General features: G+C 23.2%; 6 protein-coding genes across 6 annotated transcripts; 3 read left to right on the top strand and 3 right to left on the bottom strand.

The window, feature by feature from the left end:
- Nucleotides 1–548: 548 nt before the first annotated feature.
- Nucleotides 549–1,297, top strand: arrE (ADP-ribosylation factor-related; the record flags this gene model as incomplete). Its single annotated transcript, XM_636107.1, has 2 exons — nucleotides 549–645; nucleotides 801–1,297. 2 exons carry the CDS (start codon nucleotides 549–551, stop codon nucleotides 1,295–1,297), a joined length of 594 nt encoding a protein of 197 aa, XP_641199.1.
- Nucleotides 1,298–2,419: 1,122 nt separating this feature from the next.
- DDB_G0280477 (leucine-rich repeat-containing protein) lies at nucleotides 2,420–3,892 on the top strand (the record flags this gene model as incomplete). Its single annotated transcript, XM_636106.1, has 2 exons — nucleotides 2,420–2,565; nucleotides 2,686–3,892. The coding sequence occupies 2 exons, from the start codon at nucleotides 2,420–2,422 to the stop codon at nucleotides 3,890–3,892; spliced, it is 1,353 nt and encodes a 450-aa protein (XP_641198.1).
- A 111-nt stretch (nucleotides 3,893–4,003) lies between these two features.
- On the bottom strand, nucleotides 4,004–12,918 carry DDB_G0280527 (RapGAP/RanGAP domain-containing protein; the record flags this gene model as incomplete). The annotated part of the gene is made up of 3 exons (XM_636105.1): nucleotides 4,004–8,632; nucleotides 8,704–8,984; nucleotides 9,021–12,918. 3 exons carry the CDS (start codon nucleotides 12,916–12,918, stop codon nucleotides 4,004–4,006), a joined length of 8,808 nt encoding a protein of 2,935 aa, XP_641197.1.
- A 741-nt stretch (nucleotides 12,919–13,659) lies between these two features.
- coq7 (ubiquinone biosynthesis protein) lies at nucleotides 13,660–14,313 on the top strand (the record flags this gene model as incomplete). The annotated part of the gene is made up of 1 exon (XM_636104.1): nucleotides 13,660–14,313. The coding sequence occupies one exon, from the start codon at nucleotides 13,660–13,662 to the stop codon at nucleotides 14,311–14,313; it is 654 nt and encodes a 217-aa protein (XP_641196.1).
- A 329-nt stretch (nucleotides 14,314–14,642) lies between these two features.
- Nucleotides 14,643–16,820, bottom strand: hbx9 (homeodomain containing protein; the record flags this gene model as incomplete). The annotated part of the gene is made up of 3 exons (XM_636103.1): nucleotides 14,643–15,926; nucleotides 16,053–16,118; nucleotides 16,251–16,820. 3 exons carry the CDS (start codon nucleotides 16,818–16,820, stop codon nucleotides 14,643–14,645), a joined length of 1,920 nt encoding a protein of 639 aa, XP_641195.1.
- Nucleotides 16,821–19,673: 2,853 nt separating this feature from the next.
- Nucleotides 19,674–25,442, bottom strand: DDB_G0280471 (hypothetical protein; the record flags this gene model as incomplete). Its single annotated transcript, XM_636102.1, has 3 exons — nucleotides 19,674–23,380; nucleotides 23,584–24,526; nucleotides 24,606–25,442. The coding sequence occupies 3 exons, from the start codon at nucleotides 25,440–25,442 to the stop codon at nucleotides 19,674–19,676; spliced, it is 5,487 nt and encodes a 1,828-aa protein (XP_641194.1).
- Nucleotides 25,443–25,898: the final 456 nt, after the last annotated feature.

Below are 25,898 nucleotides of genomic sequence, written 5' to 3'. Positions count from 1 at the left end.
AAAAAAAAAATAAAAAAAAAAAAGGAAAAAAAGAAAATTATTTGTTTTTTTTTTTCATTTTATAATTTTATTTTATTTTATTTTATTTTATTATTTTTTTTTTTTTTTTCCTCTCTCGATATATATGTATATATGGATATACGTGTCAAAAAGTTGTCAAAATGTCAATCTTAACAATTCGCAATACTTTTCTACCTTGATTCTTTTTTTTTCTAAAAATAATTTATTTTTTTGTTTTTTTATTTTTTTTGTTTTTTTTTCCAACTGGTAAATAATTGTTGTTTTTTGGTTTTATTTTTTTTTACTTTTTCTCCTTTTTTTTTTTTTTTTTCTATTTTTTTTTTTTTCTCCAACTTTAAAATTTTCAAAGTAATAATTTGAATATCAAAATTTTTAATAAAAATAAGCAGATCCATTGTATATGTAAAAAAAATAAAAAAAAAGAAGTTTTTTTTTTTACTTAACAAAAAAAAAAAAAAAAAAAAAAATTCTTAAAAAATTCTTAAAAAATCTAAAAATAAACATAAAATTTTTAAGAAAAATAAATAATGGTTATTTCAAAATTATTATTATATATAACTACACTTTATTATAATATTTTATCTTTATTTGAGGGTAAAAGGGATATGAAAATATTAATGATAGGTAAATAATAATTAATTTTTTTTTTTTTTTTTTTTTTTTTCAAATAAAACAAATAATAAAATAAAATAAATAAATAATAAAATAAAATAAATAATAAAATAAATTAAATTAAAACAATATAGATTTAATATTAATATATTAAAATATTTTATTAGGTCTTGATGCAGCAGGGAAAACTAGTTTATTATATAGATTAAAATTTGGTGAAAATATAAAAGTAATTCCAACAATAGGGTATAATGTTGAAACAGTTGATTATAAAAATTTACATATGGATGTAATGGATATTTGTGGCCAAAGTCGTTTACGTTCATTATGGAGCCACTACTATGAACCAAGTGAAGATAGTGCAATAATATTCGTAGTTGATAGTTGCGATCGAGAAAGAATGGTGGATGTTAAAGAGGAACTAACCGATCTATGTGAACATGAAAAATTAAAAAACTCTCAACTTTTAATATTTGCTAATAAACAAGATAAAGAAGGTGCTCTAACTTCAAGAGAAGTAACAGATATTTTAGATTTATATTCTATTCAAAATAGGAAATGGTTTGTTCAACCATGTTCTGCGACAACTGGAAATGGGATATTTGAAGGTTTTGATTGGATTTCTTCATCAATAGGGGATGTTGACTCTGAAGTTTTCAAATAATTTCAAAATTGTAATATATAAATTATTATTATTTTTTTTTTTTCTTTCATTAAAAAAAAAAAAAAAAAAACTACCAAATCTATTTTTAATTTTTTTTTTTTTTTTTTTTTACTTCATTACACAAAACATATTTTAATCGAAAGTTTTAATTAGTATATTTTCTTTTGAGATTTTTTTTTTTTTTTTTTGATTTAGAAAAAAAAAAAACTATATTGATGAAAAAAAAAAAAGAAATAGATTTTTATTTGATTGTATTATTATTATTATTGGCAATATTAATTAAATAATTTTAATTTTTATCACTATTTTTTTTTTTTTTTTTTGTCAATAATGTTAATTGGTACTACACAGCAAGAAAATATTACATTTTAATGGCATTAAAATTAAAATTAAATGTTTTTGTAAAAATGAAATTTAAATTTTCTTTAAAATGATATTTTTAATTAAATTTTAAATTTATTTTAAAATTTCATTTTAATGGTATATGAAATTTAAATTATTTTATTAATTATATTAATAATAATTATTTACAAATGAAAATTAAAATATTAATTTTAATAATTATATCACAAATTATATTTTTAATTATATTTTAAACTATATTTTAAACTATATTTTAAACTGTATTTAATTATATTTTAATTATTTTTTTAATAAATTCCATTATTAAAAAAAAAAAACAATCACAAAAAACAGAATGATTACATTCATTGATTTTTTATTTTTTTTTTTTTTTTTTCACCTAAATTTTTGATCACATTAAAAATGAAAAAAAAGTTTAAATATATCTTTGGAAATTGTAAAATATTTTAAAATCTTATCAATTAATTCAAAGAAATACCGTTTCAAAATTTGCCTTGAGGAATGTTTCCTTTTTAAAGTTGTTAAACTTTTCCAATGTTAAAAAAAAAAAAATATAAAAATTAAAAAAAAAAAAATAAAAAATCAAAAAAAAAAAAAATAAAAATCAAAAAAAAAAAATCAAAAAAAATATTTTTTTTTTTTCTGTTATTATTCTTTTCAAAACAAACTATATCAAAAAAAAAAAAAAAAAATCAAAAAAAATATTTAGGAATACCCATTTTATTTTAGGAAATTTAGTTTGCATGATATTTCATTAAAATGGGATACAAAGAACAACAAAACCCAGATGCAGTGGATCGTTTGGATTTAGCATATAGGGATATCATTGAAATTAACCCACAAATTGTTGACAGATTTGGACCATATGTAAAAGAATTAGATTTATCAAATAATAATCTTGAAAAGTAATAATAATACAAATACAAATAAAAACTTTTTAAAAAGTTTATTTATTTTACTAATTCATTAAATTTATAATATTATTATTATTATTAATATTAATATTATTATTATTTATTAAATAGGGATTTAACAATATTAGAAGGATTTAAAAGATTAACAACATTAGTTTTAGATAATAATAGAATAACACATCATATAAAATTCCCATTATTAACACAATTACATACATTATGGATAAATAGTAATCAAATTAGTAATCTTAGTGTATTTGTTGATAGAGTTTGTGAATCATTTCCAAATATTCGTACATTCTCAATGTTAAAGAATGAAGCATGTCCAAACTTTTTCAATGGTCATTCATTGAGAGAGTATAAAGATTATAGATTATATATTATATCAAGATTAAAATATGTACAGATATTAGATTCAACACCAGTAACACCAGAGGAAAGAGTCGATGCAATTAAACTATATGGTAATTTCAATACTGTCAATCAATCACTTGCAAATTCAACACCAAAACCAACATTAGCACCAGCAGAAGTAGAAATTGAGGATGATCCAAAAAAGAAAAGAGAAGAAAAATTAAAAAAAACTTTACAAGAAAAAGAACAAAAGGAAAAAGAAAAACAAGAAAGAAGGGAAAGAAGGCGTTTAAAAAGAGAGGGAAAAGAAGAAAGAACATTTAAAAAATTACAAGAAAAACAAAAATTACAACAACAACAACAACTTGATACTGATTCAACTATTACAAACAAAGATGATTTCACTTCTGATGAAGAAGAAGATAATAGTAATAATAATAATAATAATAATAATTTAGCTACACCAGTCAAACCAACTACCACTAAAAATTCATTACCAATATTCTCAAGTGAACAATCACCAGCATCAACTATTTTACCACCAAATCCACAAAAACAATCAGCTTATGAATCTCATGATATCGCAGATGATGAAGCATTCACCGCAGATTCTTCTGATCATTCAGATTTACCATTGTATAAAAATTCAACAACAATTACTCCACCACCACCACCAAATACATTACTTTCACCCCAACCAAATAACATTCAACTTAAACCTCAAAATGAAGATGACGATGACGATGATGATGATGATGAAGAAGAGGAAGAGTCTGAAACTGAAAGTTCAGATTGGTCATCAGAGTCCTTAGATAATGATGATGAAGAAGTTAACCAAATCAATTCCAAATTACCAACTAAAATGACTTTAAGAGATCAATACTATCAAGGTGATGATGATGACGATGATGATGAATCAGAGGAAGAATATACTCATTTTCCAGTTAGACCAATTAAAAAATAAAAAGAAAAACAAATAAAAATTATTTATATTAAAAAAAAAAAAAATAAAAAAAAAACAACTCTCTAATAATATTTATATATATATAGAATAATACAATTATTTATTACTAATTTATTTTATCTTTTTTAATGAGATTAAATCTAACCAACCATTTTCTTCATCTTTTGCGAATCTATCTTTAATTGATTTAATTTGTTTTAATCTTTCTTCTAAATTTGAAATGAAATCAGTTTTACCATCATATTGCATTGACACCAAGTTTGCATTGATTGCAGTTTGAATGATTAGATTTGGTAAAGATTTTGCAGATACAATTTGGTGATTATGAATTGGACCAAATAATGGAATATCTTTCTTTTTCTTAATTTCAACTCTAAACCAACCATTTTCTAATGGATAAACTACAATCAATACGAAATTGAATTGACCTGAAATAATTTTTGATAGTTTTTCATCATCATTCGAAGATTGATTTTGATTGTTGTTACTATGATTTATAATACTACCACTTGAATTATAATCGAATTGATCTTTTGAAATATTATTGAATAAATTTGAAGATTCACAAAAGATAATATTTACATAATCATTTCCAATATGTCTTTTCTTATGAGTAAAAAGTTTATCGGTTTCAATGTATGGCATCATAGTTGCAACATGAAAGATGGCTTGACTAATTCTATCTTTCCAATAGATTGAGTGTTCACCATCAGTTTTTCCATTTCTATCTAAACCTCCAGGATAAACATCGATTCTATCTGCTAATTTAATGGTCTCACCGAGTGAATTTAAAAATTGGTTATATCTTGGTGAGCCTTTACAATTTGATAAAATTTGCTCCTCTGTAGTTTGTCCAGCCGAAGCATATAAAATACCAAATTTATAAGTCTCTGAGCAAAAAGTATGATCCAATACATTCAAAGTACGTTCAAATGAATTACCCATTTTAATTTCGGTTGTAATGTCACCAGAGAATTGATGTAAATGATAAAAAACAATAGATGGATCTAATACAGTCATATCTAATTCACCTTGTTCTTGAGGTGGAGGAGTTGGAGAATGTGGTGGTGAAAATCCACTATAAGGACTACCATATTGTTGAACAATTGATGAAGTTGGAGACATTGCAGTTGACTTATTATTGTTTTGTTGTTGTTGTTGTTCATTAATTGGTGAAAATGAAACAGGTTTACTAGTACTATATGGATAGTCTTTAGTTTTTGAATAGTTTAAACTATTACTTCTCATTGTTGTTGAAGTTGGACTAAAGGCAAATTGTGAAATCGATGATGATGATGGTGATACTATTGTCGATGTATTTATGGTATTAAAATTATTATTGTTGTTGTTGTTGTTTTTAATATTATTATTACCTGTATTTGACAAGAAAGATTGTTGTGAATTTGATCTTACCATTGGGATTGTGACTCCCTTTGATTTTGTAGTTTGTTGTTGTTGTAGTTTAGTAATTGGTTTGATTTGGTGTGGTTGAAGTTGTGGGATTAATGGTAATGATTGGGTTAATAAAGGAGAAGGTGGCTTATAAAAATTGTTATTATTCTTTAGTGGCTTTGAATCTTTTTGTGAATCTTGATCGCCATCATCATTTTTAACTGGAGCAAAAGAGGTTTGGGGTGATGGGATTCTCACTCTATCATTTTCCTTTTCGTCAGAAATTGTAAACTTTTTAGGAGATTTGAGATTTAAGGATTTTGAAGATTTTTCCATTGGAGAATGTGATGGAGTTTGAGCCAATATTGGAATTGGTGAGAGAAGTGTTGAAGATATTGAATTTGGGGTCGAAGTACCTTCAATATTGAATGATGTGGATTTCACTAATGATTCAGTAGTTCCTAAAAGATAAGGTTGTTGTTGTTGTTGTTGTTGTTGTTGTTGTTGTTGTTGTTGTTGTTGTTGTTGTTGTTGTTGTTGTTGTTGTTGTTGTTGTTGTTGTTGTTGTTGCTGTTGTTGTTGTTGAACAATTCCAAGGTTATTATTTGATTCCAAATTTTTATTTTTTTCCAAAGCTGATGATAAATTCTCTTCAATTAATTGCTCTATTTTCATTTTATTATTTTGTTGGTGTTTTGATTTTGATTTTTTAGATTTACTTTTTAAATATATATCACTATTACCACTCTCAACAGATAATGAAAATATTTCAGATTCTGGTTTGGTGAGAGAGGATGTTGATGATGCAAGAGAATTTGTATTACTACCAGTTAAAAGTACAAGTTTGTTATTATTATTATTATTATTATTATTATTATTATTATTATTATTATTATTATTATTATTATTATTATTATTATTATTATTGTTATTATTATTATTATTAATATTATTATTATTATTATTATTATTACTATCAATATTTTTTTTGTTATTTGAAGTATTATTATTATTATTATTATTATTATTATTATTATTATTTTTATTCTCATTATTATTATTATTATTATTATTGTTATTTTGTGTATTGATACTATTTACAGAGTTTGAAGGAATTTCAATTGGGAATGTAGAGTTGGTTTGTTGTTGATGATAGTCATCAAATAAAAAAGAATGTTTTAGGGTATCCAATTGAAGAGTTGGTGAATTTGGTGCTGAAGCATGTAAAAGTAATTGGGCTGATAAATTTAACTTAATATATTGATCATTATTACTGTTATTGTTGTTGTTGTTGTGGTGGTGGTGAGAACCATGTTGTGTAGGACTTGAAGAGCTAAAGAATGATAATAATTCTTCATCATCATCATATGAAGGTAATGGAGGATAATATCTTGACAATGAATGAATATTATAACTCGTTGGAGTACTGCTACCTTCGTCTGTTGTTGAATCATATGATAATTTATATGGACTATCCAAATTACTATTCAAAAATAAATTTTCATTACTATTTACACTAGAGTTTTCATGATAGGTATGATTATTTCTATCAAGATCATTATTGTATAAAGTAATTTCATGTGATTGTTTCTTTGGTGTAAATTGTGGTACTTTAATATTATTTAATAAGTACTTTTCATTATAACTATTTGATCCGTCTTCATATTGTTGTTGTTCTTCTAATTCTAATTGTTCAATATCGATTTGGTGAGTTGGTGATACTTTTTTGATAACTTCTTTTTTGTAATTAGATGAAGATAATGAACTTAATGATAAAGAAGGAATATTTGGTGATTTTGTTACTGGACTATTATTATTATTATTATTATTATTATTATTGATGTTGTTTATTGGTTGGATAATTGGTGAGGTTAAAAGATTTGTTGAGAGAAGTTGGATATCGTTTGAAATTAATCTGGGTGTATTTTTTAAATTACTTGATATTGAATCCTTTGGTAAAAATGAGAGATTCAATGAAGAGGAAGATGATGAAGGTTGTCTGTGTGACAAAGGTGGTGATATTGTCGAATAAGATGATGACGAAGATGAAGAAGAAGATGGGGAAGATGATGCAGAAAATGTATTAAATTCCTTATCATCCACTTGTTTTTGTTGATGTTGATTTTGTTGTTGTTGTTGATTTTGTGATTCAATTTTTGATTTTTGGTGAATTGAAGTTTCAAGTTTTTTCAAAAGGTTTGATAAGTTTTCTATTACTTTGTTTGATGTATTAATTTCATCAATAACTTGGTTGTGTAGTGGTTTTTGAAATTTATAGTATTGGGGCTGCTGCTGCTGTTGTTGTTGAAATTGTTGAAATTGTTGTTGTGATCTTTGTTTTTGTAGTTTAGCAAATGAAATTGGAGCACTATTTGGATTAGAATAAAGCTCACCAGAAACTGAAATTGGAGATGAGGATGGTGTATGTGGCGTATTATATCTTTGATTAATTTTTAAATAATTGAGTGAGTTATTATTACTATTATTGCTACTGTTGTTATTATTATTATTATTATTATTATTGTTGTTGTTGTTGTTGTTGTTGTTAAAAGTAGGGTAATGATGTACTTGTGATTGGATATTATTATTAATATTGTTATTTTGTTGGTGTAAATGAACATTTTGTTGATTATATTGTTGTTGTTGTTGTTGTTGTTGTTGTAATTGTTGTTGTTGCTGCTGAATTTGGTCACCTAAAATTGTTAATTCATTATAAAGATTGAAATTATTTGAAGATAATAATGGATTAAAATTATTTTGAAATTTCATTAACCAAGATACACAACCAGTTGCCTTTCTAAGGGTAACTTCAGACCAACCCAATTTACCAGTTCTAATTGTAATTAAGGTTGAACTATTATTTTGAATCCAAGTTTTGGTTTGACTTCCATTAAACATTTGACTTGAATGTTTAATTGGATAGTGGCATGGATCTAAATCTGAATGAATATATCTATTTAACAGTTCTATTGCGATATCAATTAAAAGTTGACTATTCTTCTCTTTTAATTGACCATCCAATGTCTTTATTATATTTCTTACCAACAAGGTTCTAGTTGATTGTGTACATGATGTAAACCATCTAATTAAACTTTGTAAAGCTACTATAATAATCAATGAACTATATCTTGATTTATCAATAAATTGAACAATAAGTTTAAATACAAAAGTTAATGTTTCAAATGGTAATTGTTGTGATAATCCTGGTATATTGTTATTACTATTACTATTATTATTGGTATTGGTGTTGGTATTATTATTATTATTATTACCAACAGAAATTAAAATATTTAAATATTGTAATATTGCAAAGTAAGTTTCCTTATTTGTACTACTAGATGTTAAAATCTATTTAATATTTATAAAATTAGTAAAATAAATCATTTAATAAATCAACTATTGTTTAAAAATATACATACTGTGTATAGGGATTTAGTAATAGTTTGAGTATATTTTAAAGTTATTTTAATTGGAAATTCTACAGTACAAATCATTAATCCGTTCAAACAAATCGTATAAATTTTATGTCTATTATCATTTGACCATTTTTGATTAAAACAAAAGGTAAAGGTATTGATAATATTATGTATCAAAGTTTGGAACTTTTCAGTATTCCATGAGGATGAAGTTTGTAAATATGGTATTAAATTTGTAAGTATTTCAAACCCAATAATATTAAGTTGTTCCTTTTTACTTGTATCTAAGTTCTAATAAAATTTAAAAATTTTATTAATACAGTGATAATTTATATATATATATGATGTAGTTTCTTTACTTACTTGAAAATCATTTATAGAAGTACCAAGAGTTTTATCATTTAATGATCTTGATAAATAATTTACTAAATTTTGAATTTCATTATCTAAACCAATTAAAATGTATTTATTTTTTAATTGATTTGAAATTATATCTAAAACCATCATATAAAGCTCATAATTTGTTTCACGATTTAATCTTTCCAATAATGCATTCCAAATGGTTGACATTGAAAAACAGCCATCAGTTCCATTAAATAATTTTTTATTTGGTTTTTCTTCTTCAATACTCTCTTTTTCACTATCATTTTCATCACTATTATTTAAAAAATCCTCACCACTTTCACCACTTTCATGTAATTCTTCATTATCAATATTAACATTATTATTCTCTAAATTATTATTATTATCCATATTATCTAAATTATTATTATTATTATTATTACTATCAATATCTTGATTTCTTGGTGAACGTGGTGAGATTGGAGATTTAATCATTAAAGAAAGTTCAGAAAGAAAATGATTTGTTTGAGAAAAATGTAAATAAAGACTTGAATTATTTTGAAAAATTAATTGATACCATTTGTTTGATGATAAATTTGAAATACAATATAAGATCTCTCTACGAATGATTAAAGTTTCATTTGAATGTTGTGATAGAATTAAATTCCAAAGATCTAATGAAAGTTGTGGTGGTGAATAAAGAAATTGATTCCTAAATATTTGTATGATACCACGAATTGATAATTTGGAAATCTCTAAATATACCACCATCTCTTTATGTGAAGAGATCATAATTGATTTCTCTAGAATTGATAAAACTGAATGAAAGTTTGAATTTGATAATTTACCTGATGATTTTGTTAAGAGTTCAATTAAAACCTCGATACCATAGGTACGAATATGTACATCACGATCCCTATAAATCTCTTGAAAAGTTGGGATAACCACTTTTTCAATGATCTCTTCACCATAGATTAAACGATATTGAAAATAGATTTGACGAATTAAAAACAATATCTTCTTTCTAATTCTAGTTCTAGGATCTCTACGATAGAATAAATCTATTAACAATATCAATTTCTTTATCCATAATGCATGTGATGGGTGAATTTTCGATTTTTGTTTATCAATGATCGTTAGAATAGAATCTTCAGTTTTATATTTGAAGAATGGTGCTGATAATTCGAATAGAGTACATTTACTACCTTGAAAGCAATCTTTTTCCTCCAATTCTTCGATATGAGACATTGTGTCACGTAAAACTTTGAATAAAGAATTTGAGGCATTCTCTTGATCAGAGTTGTTTTGTAAAAGAGTTAACATCTTTTCAAATATAATAAATAGTATATCCCATTCCACATATAATTCGGCACCATACTTTTTAACCAACCTTCTTAGGGCCAATATTACTTCATAGGCAATAATCTCTTGTCTACCAGCCAATGAATTGTATAAAGCTGATAATACATAAGCTGGACTAATATTTAAAGCACTAATTCTTTGTGAACCCCAAATTGACATACCAATGAAAAACACTGCACCACGTAAAAGATTAATAGTTGATCTATTTTGTGGATCATTTAGTATACAACATAGAGAGTTTATACCTTGATTACCATACTTTTCCAAAAGATTTTGCATTGTTTCCCAACTTGCATTACAGGCACTCTCTATGTTGACTGAACGACATAATGAACCTATTACCATTGAAACACAAGATGGAGGTATAATAACCATTTTAGTGACAGTATTGAAAAAGGATAAACAGCACTCAATGATTGATATTGAAGTTGATGAATTACATAGGATACACATTGAATCGATAAGTGATGCAATATCACCCTCCTCCAAAATACTTGAGCCATTCTTTATAATATTTTCAATCATATGTAATAAATCATCAAATCCAATATTAATGATATTATTACTACTATTGATAAGATTAAAATTTGAACCTATACCACCACCACCACCACCATTCAATGTATTTATCAATCTTTGTTGATAATTTGATAATATAGATATCCAACCAATCACTACATGAACCACTTCATTCTCAAATGGTATCATATCTTTACCCTGTTTAATTAATGATCCAAATGCTTTAATCTTAAATCCTAATAAAATTAAATTTGATTGTAATTGTTGTTGATATAATTGTTGTTGTTGTAAATGTTGTTGTAATTGTTCTTGATATAATTTAAATTGTAAGGGTTGTAATGATTGACTACCACTATTATTATTGTTATTTAATTGAGATGGTGATAAAGTATTATTTGAATTATTATTATTTATATTATTATTATTATTATTATTATTATTATTATTATTATTATTATTATTATTATTATTATTATTTATATTATTTATATTATTATTTATATTACTATTATTATTATTATTTATATTATTATTATTTATATTATTATTATTATTACTATTATTACCATTATTATTATTATTATTATTATTATTATTATTATTATTATTATTATTATTATTATTATTATTATTATTATTATTATTATTATTATTATTATTATTATTATTATTACTACTACTATTTACACTAATAATATTTGATTGTGACGTTATTGGTAAAGATGTTATAATTTGATTATTATTATTATTATTATTATTATTATTATTATTATTATTATTATTATTATTATTATTATTATTATTATTATTATTATTACTATTTGAATTTATATTAATATTTGAATTATTTTGCGCTATATTTGATGATTGTTGTATTGATGAAGATGTATTATTATTATTATTATTATTTTGATTATTTTGATTATTTTGATTATTATGTACAAGTTGTTGAGTATTTATATTATTATCATTGTCAATATTAAAATCATTTATTGACGGTAATGAGGATAATGAATTTGATAATGTATGCTGTGGTATTATATTTGCAGGTGAAGAAGATAATGGTGAATGAGGTTGTTGTAATGTATGATTTATTAATGGTGGTAATGATGTTTGACTATTACTTAAAATTGATGAATTATATTTTTGACTATTATTATTATTATTATTTGAGGGAAGACTCATAGTAATATTATTATTTGTATTTGACTTTAAAAAAAAATTATTACTATTATTATTATCTGTAATTATTCTATAAAATTCTTTTCTTAAATTACCAAGTATTCCATAGTTTGTTTCGATTAAAGCTAACATTAATTGCATTGAAACTATTTGCGCCTCAATTGGTTTATTATCGTCAGCTAAATCACTTGCACAATTCCAAACTTGTTCAATATCTTCAACCCTAAAAAACTTTATATAATCACAAAATTCTCTTAAAAAAACAACTCTACTTCCAATTGTTAAATATTTATTATTATTTAATTCTACTCTTAATTTTTCATTAATTTGTTCAATTTCATTTATTGAATATGTATTACCTCCACTTATATTTAATAATGATAATGTACCTCCACTATTATTATTATTTGTATTATTATTATTATTTATACTATTATATATATAATCATTTTCTTCTTGTGGTGTTGGTGATATTGAGTGTGATGTTTGTAGATTGTTTGAATATTGGTCAATTTGATGTTGTGGTTGTAGTTGTGATTGTTGTTGCTGTTGTTGTTGTTGTTGTTGTTGTTGTTGTTGTTGTTGTTGTTGTTGTTGTTGTTGTTGTTGTTGTTGTTGTTGTTGTTGTTGTTGTTGTTGTTGTGGTTGTTGTTGTTGTGGTTGTTGTTGATTGCTAATATTTGAAGAAGCAAACATATCTTTAATCTTTTTTAATACTGTAGTTTTTGGTGATGATATGTCATATTTCCCACTATTGTGCGAGCCACTATTGACATTATTTGTATTATTTGAACCACCATTGTTGTTACTCATTTTTATTTTCGGATTTTTAAATTAAATAAATGTGGTGATAAAAAAAAAAAGATAAAAAAAAAAAAATTTGTGTGAAATAAAAACAAAAAAATAATTTAATATCTTAATAAATATACATGATAAATAATATAGTTTTTGAGAAAAAAAATATAAAAAAAAAATATATAATAAAAATTATTTAAAAAAAAAATAAAAATGAATGAATTGAAAAAAAAATAAAAAAAATAAAAAAAAAAAATAAAAAAAAAAATAAAAAATTATTTTCGAAACCCCATTTTTAGATATTTTTATTATTTTATTTTTTTTTTTTTTTTTTATTTGGCAATGAATTTGTTTGATTAAAATAAAACAGTTTAATAATATTAATAAATAAATTGGCTTATATTTTCATTTTTTTTTTTTTTTTTTTTTTTTTTTTTTTTTGTTATTACTTTTTTTATATTAAAAATTTTGTTGAATAAATTTTTTTTTTTTTTTTTTTTTTTTGGGATTATTATTTTTATCTTATATCATTTTTTGTGAAAATCAATGGAAATTTTATTTCCTCAATCTTATTCCAAAAAAATGAAAAAAATGGTCAAATGATTATTACAAATTAAATTTCTAATTTTATTTTATTTTTTTTTTTTAATTTTTTTTATTTTTTTTTATATTTTTTTTTTATTTTTTTATAATTTCCCACCAGCCCCACACCTTAATCTTACATTTTACATATATAATATATACACGAAAAAAAAAAAAATGAATAGTTTAATAAAGTCAACAAAATTTTTAAAGAAAACCAATATAATTAGAAGTTATTGTACAAAAACCAATAATAATAATAATACAAACATCACTAAAAATGTATTAAGTGAAATCGAAAAAGAGAAATTAAAAAGACAAATCATTGAAAGAATAATTCGTGTAGACCATGCAGGTGAATTTGGAGCAGCAAGAATCTATGAAGGTCAATTAGCAGTGTTGGCAAATACAAAAGAAGGACCATTAATTAGAGAGATGGCAGATCAAGAGAAAGAACATCAAGCAAAATTCAATCAATTAATCTATGAAAAACGTGTTAGACCAACAATTTTATCACCAATTTGGAATGTTGCAGGATTTGGGTTAGGTTATGTATCAGCATTAATGGGTAAAGAAGCAGCAATGGCAGTCACTGTCGCCGTTGAAACCGTTATCTCTGATCATTACAATGACCAATTAAGACAATTAAACGATGCCGGTATTGATGATAAAGAATTAAAAGAAACAATTAAAAAGTTTAGAGATGACGAACTTGAACATATGCACATTGGTATCGAACACGATGCTGAATTAGCACCACTCTATAAACCATTTTCAGAACTTGTCAAAGTTGGTACAAAAACTGCAATTTGGTTATCAACAAGAGTTTAAAAAAACAAATAAATAAATAAATAAATAAATAATAAAGTAAATAATAATATAAATTGTAAATTCCAAAATTAAAAACTAACCATTCTTTTTTTTATTTTATTTTTAATTTTAACTTTTATTTTTTTTTTTATTTTTTTTTTTTAAAAAAATTTATTATTATCATTATTATTATTATTATTATTTCTTTTATAAATTTTATAAATAAAGTAATAATTAATTATTAAATATTTATGTGTACAATTTCATTTTTGAAAACTTTTTTTTTTTGTTTTTTGTTTTTTGTTTTTTGTTTTATGTTTTTTTTTTTAAAAAAAAAATTTAATAATTAATTATTTAGTAATTGAAAAATGAGAGAATAGAGGACTACCAAAAACTTTTCTATCCAATTGTCTTGGAAGTATTCTTCTTCTAGCATTTGTAAACCAATTATTAATTTGATTAAAAGATAAAAATGTTGAATTTGCTAATGCAACTTTCTCTTCTTCGGTTGGATATGGATGCATATTATGTTCAAATAGCCATTTCTTTAAAATTGAAGTTGCTTCACCTGGTAACTTGCCTCTCTTCTTCCTCTTTACGATACTACCAGTAAATGGTACACCAATTACATTTTCATTATTACCATTTGCACTACTTTGATTTGGACTTGTGTTTCCATAAACAACTGCTTGATTATTACTACTACTGGTAAGATTATTATTATTATTATTAGTAGTAGTAGTAATATTCTTATTAATAGAATTTTGATATTGTTGTTGTTGTTGTTGTTGTTGTTGTGATTGTTGTTGTTGTTGTGATTGTGGTTGGTTATTATTAAATTGTTGGTTTGAATTTTGGTATGGTGGTGTTGTGTTTGGAGAATTTGAATAATTATTATTATTGCTATGATAATTATTGTTGTTGTTATTGTTGTTATTGTTGTTGTTGTTATTATTTTTATTAGTATGTAAATTTAATAAAGCTTCAGTAGCAGCAGCCCAATCGTTGGAAGTTTGATCTTTACTTGGTTTAATATTCACACTATTAGTAATACTACCAATCGAATGATGATAGTTATTGCTATTATTGTTATTATTATTGTTATTATTATTATTATTATTAATATTATTATTGTGGTTGTTGTTGTTGTTGTTGTTGTTGTTGTTGTTGTTGTTGTTAGCATAATTTATATTATTATTTGGTTTATAATTTAAATCTCTTGGAACTTTTCTTGGTTGTTCGTCATCTTCAGAGTCGCTACTAATATTTGATGATTCAGAATCCAAGTCATCTAAAATTGATAAAATATGAGATTTTGAGTAGCCACCAAGAGTTCCAGAACTACCACTTAATTCATGGGTTGGACTTGTATTAATATTGCTTTCGTTTATATTATTATTATTATTATTATTATTATTATTATTATTATTATTATTATTATTAATATTTTCAGAAATAGAATCACTACTATTATTTAAAGTACGTGGTGATTTCTCTAATTTAATTGGTTGGATCACTTTTAAACTATTAAAAGTGGCACTACTATTATTTAATTTATCTTTTAATTCTAAAATTTCAATTTCTTTTTTATATAAAGCAGATCTCATTGATTTTTCAGAGGATTTAATTTGATTCTTTAAATTTAAAATCTTAAAAATGGGAAAAAAATGGGAAAAAAATATAAAAAAAAATAATAAAAACTAATTAGTAAAGTGTGTATTAATAATAATAATAAAAAAAATAAAAAATAAAAAACTTACTATTTGATTTATATTTTCATTTTTACAACTTAAAACTGACTCGAGTTCTAATACTATATTTACAATCTTTTATGGAAAAAATTAAAATAAAAAAAAAATTAAATGAAAAAAGTTAGTGAAAATGTATAAATGAGGAAATTTGGAAAAAGGTGGAAAAAAATAAAATAAAAAATACAAAAGTTTTTTTTAATCACTTACTTCGCCGAAATGAATATTCCAACTATCTTTTTGATTTTGGTTTTGGTTTTGGTTTTGGTTTTGATTTTGATTTTGATTTTGATTTTGATTTTGATTTTGATTTTGATTTTGGTTTGAGAAAACTCTTACTCTTTTTAAACTATTGTCATCATTACCGCTATTGAAATTATTATCGTTACTACTATTTAAACTTCCACAACTTTCATTTAATTTATTATTATTACTATTATTATTTTTTGGTGATTGTATATTATTATTATTATTATTATTATTATTATTATTATTATTATTATTATTATTATTATTATTATTATTATTATTATTATTATTATTATTATTATTATTATTATTATTGGCAATGCTATGATTTGGTGAAAAGGGTGAGAAACCTGAATCGTATCCATTTATGTTTAATTTTAAGCCGAGTTTATTTACATTTTGTTTATCATTGTTGTGGCCATTATTATTATTATTATTATTATTATTATTATTATTATTATTAATGTGAAACAATGGTGGAAGTGTGATTGATGATGATGGTGATTGTAAAGGGGAATATGAGTTTAACATTTTAAGTTAAATATCTATAATGAAATATAAATAAATATATATATAAAAATATTTTTTTTAATTAGGATTTATGAAAAAGAAAAAAAAATTATGTGAAATAATCTAATTAGTAATTAAATATTTTTGTTGAAGTTATTATTATTATTATTATTATTATTATTTTTTTTTTTTAATTTTTTTTTTTTTTTTTTTTTTTTTTTTTTTTTTTTTTTTTTTTTTTAGAATGTCCAAAGTTAATTTAATATTATAGTGCAACAAAAAAAAAAATAGAATAAAAAAAATTAAATGAAATTTTAATTTAAATAATGAAAAAAAAAAAAACAAATAAATATTCACATACATTTATTTACAATACAAGAAAAAAAATAAAAATAAAAAACTAACACAAATTTAAATGGAGAGTATATTGTGGGGATGTGATTTCACTCTGAAACTTTTTTTGTGTTAGAAAAAAAAAAAAATTTGTGTTTTTTAAAACCATTCCAAAAAAGGTGTAAAAAAATAATAATTAAAAAATTTGAAATATACAAGCCCTTCACTTATTTATATAAAATTATAATTTTATTTTTTTTATTTGAAATTTATATAAATATATAATTAAAATTATCTGAAAAAGGTTTTTTTTTTTTTATAAAATCGAAAAGCGAATGAGAGAAAAAATAAAATAAAATAAAAAAATTAAAAAAAATTAAAAATAACAAAAGGAGATTGAATGAAACAAAAAAAGACTACAATGAATAAAGTGAATGGAAAAAAAAAAAAAAAATAATAATAATAATAATAAAATTATATTTGTCTATATACCTTTTATTTTTTTTTTTTATGTGAACAAATTTTAAAAATAGTCCCAGATATTTCTCGAGGAAAAAAAAAAAAAAAATTTATGATTACTTTTTTAAAAAAAAAAAAAAATAAAAAAAAAAAAAGAAATCAAAAAAAAAAAAAAAAAACAGCTCTTGATTGACACTTTGCCACAAAAAAAAAAAAAAAAAAAAAATTAAAATTAAAAAAAAAAATAAAATATAAAAAAAAGTTTTTTTTTAAAAAAATTAATCATACCGATGTGATTTCTGATTTCTTTTTGTGACACAACCGCAACAAAGTCGTAAAAATTATTATGATAATAAAAAAAAAAGAGAAAAAAAAAAAGAAAAAAAAAAGAGAAAAAAAAAAAAAGAAAATATAAAAAAGTATTATGTTAGTAATAAATTTTAAATATAGAATTAATAAAATTAAAAAGAAAAAAAAAAAAAAGTTTAAAAAATATAAAAAATAAAATATATAATAAATTTAAAAATAAGTTATAATTAAAAAAAAAAAAAAAAAAATAAAAACTTTTTTTCTAAACAAAAATTTTATATAACATACCCTTTCTGATCAATAAAAAAAAAAAAAAAAAAAAAACTAAAATATATATATATATATATATAATTAAATATTATGTTATATTATTATTATTAATTTTTTTTTTTTTATGTATGAATGTTGAGTTTATGTGTGTTTTATTGGTAATGTCAAACTTTTGAAAAAAAAGAAAAGAAATCGGTGTGTGTTTTTTTTTTTTTTATTTTTTTTTTTTTTTTATTTTTTTCACAATTATTTTTGATTTTTTTTTTTATATTTTTTTTTTTTTTTTTTTTTTATAATTTTCGATTTTTTTTTTGGGAAGTTTAAATGTCATAAAAAATCTGAAAATCCAACCACACCCCAAAAAAATTAAAAAAATTAAAAAAAAAAAAAATTTTGATTGGCACCCTTATTAACTTAATTATTCACACAGTTCTATTATTTTTTTACATACAATTATACTCACATAAAAACACATAAATGTGTGCAACAACACATGCACTAATTATAGTGTTTTAATAAATGTTTTATTAAAAAAAAAAAAATAAAAAAAAAAATAATAAAATAATAATAAAAAAAAATAAAAACATAATAATAATAATAAATAATAATAAAAAGAATAATAATAATAAAAATAATAAAAATAATAATAATAATAAATTAAAAAAATAAATAAATTAATAAAATAATAAATAAAGAAAAACATATTGAATAAATAAATAAAAAAAAGGATTAATAAAAAAAAATTATTTATTCAATGACAGTGCTCCTTGTCAAAATTTTTGAGTTTCATACTGCCCTCGGACAATTTATAATTCATATTAAAAATAGTATGAAAGTTATCGGCACGCGAAATATCCACTCGATTGGATTTTTTCATTTATTTTTTTTATTTTTATTTTTTTTTTTAAATTTTTTTTCGAATTCAATCGATCAGAATTATTTTGTCAGATTCGATTTTTTTATTTTTAATTTTAATTTTAATTTTATTTTTATTTTTGTTTTCTTATTTTTTTTTTAAAAGAAAAGAAATAAAACAAATTAAAATTCTTTCAGAAAAATACACACACACACATACATACACACACATATGCATACAAATAAGGAAACACAGTTTATCCTTTTATGGTAACTAAACTTTTTTTATAATTCAAAATAAGTTTTAGATAAATTTATCCAGTAAATATTAATTTATTACTCAATACCTTTTGACAGCCAACTTAAAACTAAAATAACAGATTCTCCCTTTTTAAAAAATAAAAAAAAATAAAAAATTATAAAAAATATATAAAAAAAGTATTTGTAATATCAAATATTAGTAGTATGTCACTAAAATTTTATTCCAATAAATGTTTTTACTTTTTTTTTTTTTTTAATTTTTTAATTTTTTTTTTTTTTTAAATCTATTTTTTTATTTAATAATTTATTTATTTTTATTTTTATTATTTTTTTTTTTTTTTATTTATTTATTTATTTATTTATTTATTTATTTATTTAATTATTTATTTAAAGATCTATTCCACAAAATAATTGTAATAATTTTTCAGAATATTCTCTTAGTGAAGGATTACTAACATTTTGAAGAGTTTTTAAAATTTGAACTGGAATCTTTGAGGATATTGAGGTTCTAGCAGAATCGAATGGAATGAAATCTGTTAAAGTTTTAAGAACATGAAGGATTAAACTTTCACTTGAGGCATTACTTAAAATATTTACAAGAAGAGTGATGATATCAAATTTGTTTACCAATTCTTCAACATATTTAGTAGAGTTCAAATGTCTATTGATAATTAGTATACTTTGTTGTTGTATGGTTTCATTTGGATACATTAAACCAACGTTGACTAAATGTTTTAGACAATCCTTTTGAATGAAACTTGCGAGGTTTTGTTCTAAAAATACCAAATTGTAGATGGCAACCAAACAACACAAAATTACATTTGGATTATTGTTTGCTTTGGAAAATTGATTTAAAACTTTATCCATTCCACCATTATTTAAAATTTCCAATCTATTCAATGATGATAAACCTAACAAAGCAATGGTACGTAAAGCAAAACAAACTTGATCCTCTACTTTAGAATCAATAAATCTGATTACAATATTGATTAATTTTGAATTTCTAATTATATGTTTACCATCTTCGGACAATGAGAATGTATAAATTAAATTCAAAGCCAATTTATTGATATCTTCTTTCTCTTCATCAGTGGTTGAGATATTGAATTTAGCGAAATCAGTTGTTGAGGGGGTGCTAGGTTTCTCTTGAATATCCAAAAGTGATGAAAGAGAATTTGAGATATTATCATCAAGTGAAATTAAAGTTTCTGGTGGTGGTGTCATTAATCCTGCCAATTGTTTCAAAAAACCATTATTTAATAAAGCATTTCTATTTGAAAGATTTGAACCAAGATTTGTAATAATTGATAAAGTTTTAAATAATAAAATATTATCTTCATTGTTATTATTATTATTACTATTATTATTATTATTATTGGAGGAGGAGGAAGATAAATGATTTGATAATAATGAAATAATTGATGGTACACCATTAATATTTTCAATAACTTCAGAGAATTGTGGTTCATTTGATAAGAGTTCTAAAAGTTCTAAAATTTGTAATTTTAATCTTATATCACTTGTAGAACTATCAATAATATTTGAATCTTTATTATTATTTTCGGTGGTATTTGATTGTGATTGTGGTGGTTTATTTGAAAGAATTTTAATATATTCTAATAGACAAGGTTCATTATTTTCATTTACAGTTATTAAAATTTCAACTCTTGATGGATTATAATATTTTGCTAAATTAGTGAGTGCAACAGAAGCTGATATTCTAGTGATTTCATCGGTTTTATTTGATAAAAGTGGACCAAGTCCAATTACACCACCCAATTCAACGACTTGTTTAGCAATGATGGCATTGGTTACCAAAAGAGCCAATGTTTTACAAGCGACACTATGATAATTTGGATTGGTTGAGAGTAAAAGAATGAAAATGATTTGTGGAATTATTTGATTATCTTGGCAAATACTACCTCTACATTGATTATTACTACCTAAATTGAAAATGGTTTCGCAGGCGTATAATTTGGTATCGATATTAATACTATTGCTCATGTAGCTATTATCAGAGATCATAAGGTCCAATGTTTTAAGGCCACCCAAATTTACAATCATTTCACATAATTCATCCTCTAATGAGAGACCTAAAACTGTTACTAAGGCAGCACAAGCAATATTTACATTGGATGATGACATTGCTTGTAATAGCAATGGTAAACCACCATTTTCAACAACTCTAGCTCTACCTGGACCATCGACGACAATTGATGATAGGGCATTGGCAGCATTGATAGCCAATGATGGATTATCAGAGGAAAGAAGTGAAATGATACCTGGAATACCAGATTTAGAAGTAAAGGTTTCCCAAATGTTTGAAGTGTTTGAACTGGTTTCCAAAAGGGTTGAAATCAATTGAATTGCCAATGATTTTACAGGTTGTGGGGTGGTTTGAGAAATTACCAATTCTGAAACTTGAGTGATTGCATTTGTAGATAATAAATAACCACCACAATCTTGACTTTTTGAAAGTTCAATTAAAATATGAAGTGTGTTGGTAAGAATACTTTCATTCTTTGAAAAGAGTAAATCAGATAGACAAGCGAGAATACCAGATGAGATCATTGTATCACGAAGTTCAGGTGTTGTTGATTTTGAAACCATTTTCAAAGTGGCAAGTGTATACTCTTGAAGGTAAGAATTTTTAATTGCCAACATTGGAATCAAAGAGAGAATAATACCAGAGTCAATAACTTTTCTAATGAGATCACTCGAAGTATCTTTAATAAGTACTGATAGAATTAATACAGAGTATAGCTGAGATTGAATGATAAAACTACTATTGGTACTCTCTGATTGAGTTGGATTTTGTGATGGAACACTTGAGAAGAGATATTCAATAATCGATTGAACCAAATCAGTTCCAAGAATAACATTTCTATATTGATCACTTTGTTGAACATAACCAGAGATAATTTCCAATAGACAAACCAATGTTTTAGTATCATTTGTATAGGTATTGAATGAATTTACCAACAATTGTAAACAACCACATTTATAGGCCAAATCACGATTGGAGTTATTTTCACGACATAACTCTGACAATGAAAAGATTGCACATTTCTTTAATTCTGGATTGGAATTTGTTAACATTTCAACCATCTTTTGAATTGAAGTACCTTCTGAAATGGCCAATTTAATATCTGGTGAATGAGTAGCCAACTTTTGAATGAGTTTCAAGGTATTTGCTTTGATATGAGTTTGATTGGATGATAGTAATGCTTGAGCATATGTTAAACCACCTTCACTAATTACAAGGATAGCACAAGTTTCATCATCACAAAAGTTACAAAGACATTCAGAGGTTGCTACTTTCATTTGATCATCACAAGTTGGATTCATTAATCCAACCAAAGTTTTAACACCATTACCATTTTCAAAGTTGACAAATTCACGTACGATATCCTTTGATCTTGATAACATTGATAATAATAAAACAGATTGATATTGAGTTGCTTTGAAATCAGACATTTTCTTATCATTCTCTTCGGTGGCAGTGTTATTTGCAGAGGTTGATACTACATCACCACTATATGGTACACTTGTTAATTTACCATTTGCTGACAAAATTGATGCACCAACAGGATTTGGTGATGGTGATGCAGAAACTGATGGTGGTGCTAACTTTGGAGTTGGAGCAGTTACAATATCCATTAACAATGCTAAACCACCAACTTCAAATATATTCTTACAGATTGATTCATTATTCTTTGCCAAATTTGTTAAAATGGTTAAAGCATTCAATGGATTCTTTGATTTATCACAAATCACTGATAACAATGGATCAATGATACCAAGATCACGAAGTTTCTCCTTTACTTTTTCACCTTGACTAAGATATAATAATGTTTTTATTGAAGTTGGTTCAATTGCTGTAACAGACATTGTTGAAATTAATGCACTTAAAAATCCTTCATGTGCGCAAATTCTATTAATTAATGATTGTGAATTTGAAACGGTTGTAGCAGCTAATAAATTATTAACTAACAATAATAATTCTTTAAATTCTTTACTATTTGGATTATTATTAAATGGTTCTAATAATGAATCTAATAATCCATCCATATTTGTTATATTATTTGCATTTTCTAAAATTTTAAAAAAAAAAAAAAAAAAAAAAAAAAAAAAAAAAAAAAAAAAAAAAAAAAATTTAGAAAATTATTAAATATTAATTTGTTTTTTTTTTTTTAAAAAAAATAGGATATATATTACCTTGTTGAACTAATTCATTTTAAAATGGTTAAAATATAAATATTATAATTTGGAGAAATTTGTTTGAATAATAATTCACCAAGATATAAAGCGCCACCAAGATTAAAAATTTTATCACTATTCTTTTGATCATATTCAATAAAAGTTAATAAAAGTTTTAATACTCTTCTAAGGATACCTTGTTTTGAACTTAACAACATTGGTGTAACAATATCGATTGCACCTGCACCAACCATTGCAATTGCTGTATTCTCATCTTGTACAAGTCTTTTCAAAATTTTCAATGCTTCCAATTGATAATCCTCTTTATTTTTAACATCTAATGTTGAAATAAATTGTTGTAAAGTTGATGTTGGTATCATTGGATCAGTTGGTGATGGTGTGGTATTATTGGTTGTTGCTGTTGTTGTTGTTGCTGCTGCGGTTGTTGTTGTAGTGCTGGTGGTTGTTGTTGTTGAAGTATTATTATTATTAATGGATTGATTTGAAGTATTAGTACCAACTGGAGATTTCTTTGAATTATAAACTAAGATCTCTTTGATAACTTTAGCGCAATCTACTTGAACTGATTGATTCTTTGAAGTATATAAAATATCAAATAGCGAGATTAACGATTCTTTATCTGTGATTGGTTTTAAAACTTTTTCAAACTTTGAAGTGAATGCCATAATTTGACAACATAAAGCAACTGTTTCGCTCTTATCAGATTGATCCCTTATAACATATTCTAAAAATGGTTTTAAACCTCCGACGATTGCAGCTTCAATAGAGGTTGGATAATTTTGATAGGTTAAAACGTAATCATAGATTTCCAATAGTGCTTGATATTGTTGTGTGGCATTCTTATAGTTTTCAAATAAATATGGAACCAATCTAGAAATACATGTTTTTTCATTTGATGATGTATGTGAATAACAATATTCACAAACTCTAACTGGGTCATTATAATTAAATTGTGGTATCTTTATTCTCTTTGTTGAACATGCATCACAAAATTCTCTATAACAACATCTACAATGATGCTAAAAAAATAAAAATAAAATAAAAAAAAAAGGTTAATAAATCAAAAAATCAAAAAATCAAAAAAATAAATAAACTTACTCTTCTTTTAATCACAGTAAATGGTGAATAACAATTTGAACAAGCTGGTACAATTTTTTCCAAGTCCCAAAGTGGTGAAATATGTGAAAGTAAAACATTTGTTTTACTTCCAGATCCTTGAGGTGATGTTGATGATGTTGAAACTGGTGTTTTAACTGATGGTGGTGATGATGCAACATTTCTAGATTTATATGATGAATCATCACTATATGAACTATTATTACTATTATTATTATTACTAGTACTTGGTATTGGTTTAGATTGTGTTGGTATATGTGCTGTTGTTGTTGTTGTTGTAGAGCTACTACTGCTAATATTATTATTTGAATTTGGTGCATAACCATATTCAGAAAATGATGGATAAAAAGCGTTATCTTGATAAGAAGATGATGGTGATGGTGAAGTTATTGGTTTTGATACAATTGGTACAGATTGAGCTGGGGTTACTTTTGATGAGGTTGTGTTGTTGTTGTTGTTATTTGTTGGTGTAGCTGGTGATGTTGGTTGTTGATGAAGTTGATGAGTGAAACTTGGATGAATCCAAGATGTTTTTTTATTTACATGATCAATATAATAAACACGACCTTGATTATCTGTTGATTCTTCCCAACCATCTGGTAAGGATTTTGAAATAGATGAATTGGGTGTACCTAAATTTGAAATTGGGAATTGCATTTGTTGTGGTTGTTGTTGTGTAGGTTGTTGTTGTGGTGTTGAACCTGGTGGTGGTGTATAACTTTGTTGATTTGTCATTGGATTATAATATAATTGTCTACCCATTCCATCATTAACAAGTTGCCATGGTGGTGGAAGTTTTATATTATTATTATTATTCATTATTATTTATAAAAAAAAAAATATATATATATATGTATATATATTTTTTAATTTATATATATATGTATATATTAAAAGTTTGTATGTAATATTGTAATATTTGTGTTGTAGTGTGTTTGTTTATTGTTTTATAATATGTTGAGAAAAAAAAAAAAAAAAAAAAAGTAAAAAAGAATTTCCAAAATTTTCAAGTTTTTGTTTCTTTTTTTTTTTAATTAAATTTTATTTTTTTTAATTTTTTTTTTTTTATATTTTTTTAATTAAATTTTATTTTTTTTAATTTTATTTTATTTTTATTTTTATTTTTGTTTTTTTATGAGAAACCACGTCCTAATGAAAAAAAGTGTAACCAATTTATTTTATTATTATTTTTGTTATTTTTTTAAATAATATTTATAGGTTATTTTGTGATTTATTGTAATATTGTTATTTATGAAAAACAACTTTTCTATTTGT

This window comes from Dictyostelium discoideum (assembly GCF_000004695.1).
Source record: "Dictyostelium discoideum AX4 chromosome 3 chromosome, whole genome shotgun sequence".
In the NCBI taxonomy this organism is placed as follows: Eukaryota; Evosea; class Eumycetozoa; order Dictyosteliales; family Dictyosteliaceae; genus Dictyostelium; species Dictyostelium discoideum.
Note: the sequence above shows the minus strand (reverse complement) of the source record. Positions and strands in the feature narration are given on the sequence as shown.